Below are 4,543 nucleotides of genomic sequence, written 5' to 3' on the forward strand. Positions count from 1 at the left end.
TGCCCTCGTACTTTAAAAAAAATTCAATGTGACCCTTATTTTTTTTGCACCCAATGTGTCCCTCCAAGTCAGAAAAAACTCAATGTGGTCCTTTGACCAACGTTTTCTGTCATTAACCAACGACTCTGTTACTTTGTGATGATGTGGCACATTAACCAGGCCAAAATCCTATTTTTCTCTAAATCTGGCCATCCACCTCAAGAAAATAACTCAATCTGTCCCTCCTTTTTTCTCTTCTATTTTAGTCATCAAGCTTTAAAAATTTTTAATTTAATCACTCAACTTTTGAATTGCTCATGTTTTAATCATTATGATTTATTTTATTAATATTTATGTATGATGTGACATTTTTTCTTTTCAATTGAAGAATTCTTTTTTTCTTTCATTACCATACTCATTGAACCCAGATTGAATTTGTAAAAAAAATTGAAAAAAATTGAGGATGAACTACCGGGTAATGAAAGAAAAAAAAAGAAATCTTTGATTGAAAAGTAAGAAAAATGAAATGAGAGGAGGATAAATGAAGAGAGTGGAGATTTGGAAATATATAAATCAAAGGGAATGTTTTAAATTTAATTATAATTTTAGAAATATTTTTTTTTCAATATAATTTTAAAATGTTAATTTAATTAATTTTATTTTAACCATATATTAATAAAATAAGAACAATAAATGCCACATTATACATAAATATTAATAAAATAAATCATGATGATTAAAACATGAGTAATTCAAAAGTTGAGTGATTAAATTTAAAACTTTTAAAGTTTAGTGATCAAAATAGAAGAGAAAAAAATAAGAGGGTTAGATTGAATTATTTTCTTGAGTTGGAGGGCCAAATTGAGAAAAAAATATAAAATTTTGGTCTGGTTAATATCCCAAGTTAGCACAAAATAACTGAGCCGTTGGTTAATGACAAAAAATGTTAGTCAAATGAGCGCATTGAGATTTTTTCTTCTAACTTGTCATATTGGGTGACATTGCTTTTTCTTTTAAAGGTACAAGGGCTTTTGATACCGTTTTACCTTTTTAAATTTTAAAATAAATCATCCAAATTATCGTGTTATTTAACAAAATTTTTTATTAAAAATATAATGTTGAAATTATTAGATACTTATTTTTTTTAAAAAAATCTTTAATTATTAAAATATAATTTAAATATTTATTTTTATATTAAGCCGTATAAATACTACAAAGATGTATCTATTATTATATCAATTTGTTTCATCGCTAAGACGTCCAGTCTCAATTCCGTTCCCACAGATCTTCACCGGCCGCCGCCAAACAAGCCTAAGTTACTCTCTTCCGCCGCCGCCTCCTCCTCCTCCAGTCCCAGACCGAAAGTCTTCTATTGCCTTCAAGTTTCCGATAAACTAGGAAATTAAATAAGGTAATTTTTGAAACCCTAAAGTTAAAATGAAGATTTGACTTCTAATTGAGTCATGCGACTTGAATTATCTGGTATCTGCTATATCTGATTTTGCGTTTTCGATCACGTTGCTTGTCGCGTTGTCTCATCCGTCCTCTCTCTCTGTGTGTTTACTTAGTCGAGAAGATGAACTTTAATAGCTATTGATTTATCAGGAATAGCTTTCCGTTATCTCCTCTATTGATGTTAAATTTGTTCACACTGCTATTGTTTGAATCGTTATTCGTTGTGTTTTTTTTTCTGTTCAGTTATAATTTCTGATTATTTTTTCTCCAAACCTTAGGGTTTTTGACTTGTTCTCAGATGGGGAAAAACGATTTCTTAACCCCCAAAGCAATCGCAAATCGAATCAAAGCCAAAGGTCTCCAGAAGCTGCGATGGTACTGTCAAATGTGTCAAAAGCAATGCCGAGATGAAAATGGATTCAAGTGCCACTGCATGAGCGAATCTCACCAACGCCAAATGCAAATCTTTGGGCAAAACCCTGACCGGATTTTATCTGGCTATTCCGAAGAGTTTGAAAGGAACTTTCTTGACCTTATGAAAAGGAGCCACCGTTTCAGTCGCATCGCAGCCACTGTCGTTTACAATGAGTTTATTAATGATCGACATCACGTTCATATGAACTCGACACAGTGGGCTACGTTAACGGAGTTTATTAAGCATTTGGGAAGGACTGGGAAGTGTAAGGTTGATGAGACGCCCAAAGGTTGGTTTATTACCTATATTGATAGAGATTCAGAGACCCTTTTTAAGGAGAAAATGAAGAACAAAAGAATTAAGTTAGATATGGTAGAGGAAGAGAAGCACGAGAGGGAAATTCAGAAGCAAATTGAGAAAGCTGAGCAGTTAAAAAACCCTTTGGAAGCTGAGGAGAATGAACAAAAGGCTGTAATCAAAGAGTTAAATTTAGACAGTGGAATGAAAATAGGGTTTTCTTTAGGAGGGGGAAGTGCTGCAAAAGCAGAAAAAGGTGAGAGTTCCAGTAATGCTCGGCTGGTTTTTGAAGAGGAAGAGAACGAGAAGATGAAGGCGAAGGCGAAGATTGAGAGGAAGGAAAATAGTGGGAGAAAAAGTGCTCTGGAAGAGTTGATAAGAGAAGAAGAGAAGCAAAAAGAGAGGAGTAATAGGAAAGACTATTGGCTCTGTGAGGGCATCATCGTGAAGGTGATGAGTAAGGCATTGGCTCAGAAAGGGTACTACAAGCAGAAGGGAGTTGTGAAGAAAGTTATTGATAGGTATGTGGGGGAAATCGAAATGCTTGAGAGTAAGCATGTGTTGAGAGTTGACCAGGAAGAGCTTGAAACTGTGATTCCACAAATTGGGGGTGTGATAAAGATAGTAAATGGGGCGTATCGTGGGTCAACTGCAAGGTTGTTGGGAGTGGATACAGAGAAGTTTTGTGCAAAGGTGCAGATTGAGAAGGGAATCTATGATGGCAGAGTGCTCAAGGTCATCGAGTATGAAGATATTTGCAAAGTTTCTCAGTGAGTTGTTCCCAGAATTCTGGTTTGTAGTGATGGAATTTGATGTTTATTCTCTTTATCAGTTGTTCAACAGAAAAACTTAACTTTGCAATGCATGGTTGTTTTGTAATGCACCATTTGCTTGATAAATACTGTTAATCTATATTAAAAACTTTCACTTTCTTTAGTTACCCGGAAAACTTTCAGAATTCAACCTCTACATTTGATTAACAGTATTGGTTCACCTTACCTTAAAGTTGATATTAGTGAAGTTATGAGGATGGAAAAAGTTGAAGGCTATCGAGGACTGGGCTATATGCGTAGTTTCCCAGTGAGTTTTATACTTAGAATTTTAGGTTATATTGATGGAATCTGATCTTCATTTTGTATTAGTTGTTCCTCACAAATTTCAGTAGCTTGTCCAATGCATGCTGCTTCTGTTTTATATTCATATGTTAGTTTTCTGGTTTTATAAAAGGCTCTGTTATTGAATGAAGGATAAATGTGTTCGAAGTAAATGCATCTGTTTACTTCTTTTAATGATTCCAGTAGCTGAGGCGTATATCAAATTGTGTTGCTGATTGTTTGATGGTAATCATTTGGTTCGATAAGATCTTAAGCTCTACAGTTATGATGGTTCCTGGTTTGATGGCTGTTCTGATTCATTTTCTCTCCTTTTTCAGTTGTGGCCGGAAAATTAAGCTGTCCATGTTTGAATTATTTTTTGTATCATATACATATTTCATGTCGGAGTTTACTTATCTTAGAACTTCATGTGGTGAGAATGCAATGACCCATCTTTAATGACCCTTCCTCTATCATGTGCAGAATTATGTACCAACCAGACTTTGCTTGATAGCTTCTGTTTTGTGCATCATTTGAGTTGTCATGAACTGCCTTTATGCATTGACATGCTTTCTTTGTGGTTGATTCATCTGCCCTCCTACAGTCATTTGGGCTTCAGTTCCAATGCATAACACGAAACCCGGATGCGTTGGTTTGCTGTTTTAACTGCCTAACCTTACCTGAGATCCTTGTGTTATTATCGAGTGTCGAGTTTCCTACGTTTAACTGCCAAATACAACAATGTTCGGCTTTGCAGGGGAAGAGAGAGTGGTGCTGGGGGGATTGTAGGGTGACGCCATGGCGGCAGCCGCCTCTACTTAAGAAGAGGCTAAGAGTTGAGCTCCTACTTCTTACCTGCCACTCTTAGGTTGTCACTTGTCATAAATATTTAGCGTCGGAGCCAAAGTTAGGGTGGTGGAGGGGTCATGGCCCCCAAAATTTTAGGTCTAGTTGTTTTCTAGTCCTTGATCTTAAAGCTATATAAATGAAGTCGTGATACCTACCTATTGTTACGTTCAATATCCTCAAACACAAGCATAGTTTCTTCAATTTTGGGGTCAAATTGCATTTTAAGTCCCTTTTAATTTTGAAACTAGATGAATTAAGTCATTATCAACCATTTTTTTCATTTTGAATACCTTTTAAATTGATCACTTAAGCATTAATCAAAGTGACGTTAGTGGTTAAGAGATTGTTGTTATCTTTTGAGGTCCTAGATTCGAGCATGTAGTTTATAAGGGTGTACAAGTGTTCATTCTAAAATGGATGAGAGTTTTTCTAATAGTTATTATTTTGTATTCAC

At 35.1% G+C, this 4,543-nt stretch overlaps 1 protein-coding gene across 1 annotated transcript; it reads left to right on the top strand.

Moving 5' to 3' along the window:
* The first annotated feature begins 1,240 nt into the window (after positions 1–1,240).
* On the top strand, positions 1,241–2,944 carry LOC120115437 (KIN17-like protein). Its single transcript, XM_039136160.1, has 2 exons — positions 1,241–1,390; positions 1,713–2,944. The coding sequence occupies exon 2, from the start codon at positions 1,733–1,735 to the stop codon at positions 2,918–2,920; it is 1,188 nt and encodes a 395-aa protein (XP_038992091.1). The 5' UTR covers positions 1,241–1,390; positions 1,713–1,732; the 3' UTR covers positions 2,921–2,944.
* The last annotated feature ends 1,599 nt before the right edge of the window (positions 2,945–4,543 follow it).

This window comes from Hibiscus syriacus, unplaced genomic scaffold (assembly GCF_006381635.1).
Source record: "Hibiscus syriacus cultivar Baekdansim isolate YM2019G1 unplaced genomic scaffold, ASM638163v2 tig00110264_pilon, whole genome shotgun sequence".
NCBI classification, from domain to species: Eukaryota; Viridiplantae; Streptophyta; class Magnoliopsida; order Malvales; family Malvaceae; genus Hibiscus; species Hibiscus syriacus.

Coding starts and splice junctions, on each gene's coding strand:
- LOC120115437 (XM_039136160.1), top strand. CDS start 1,733: ATGGGGAAAAACGATTTCTTAACCCCCAAAGCAATCGCAAATCGAATC.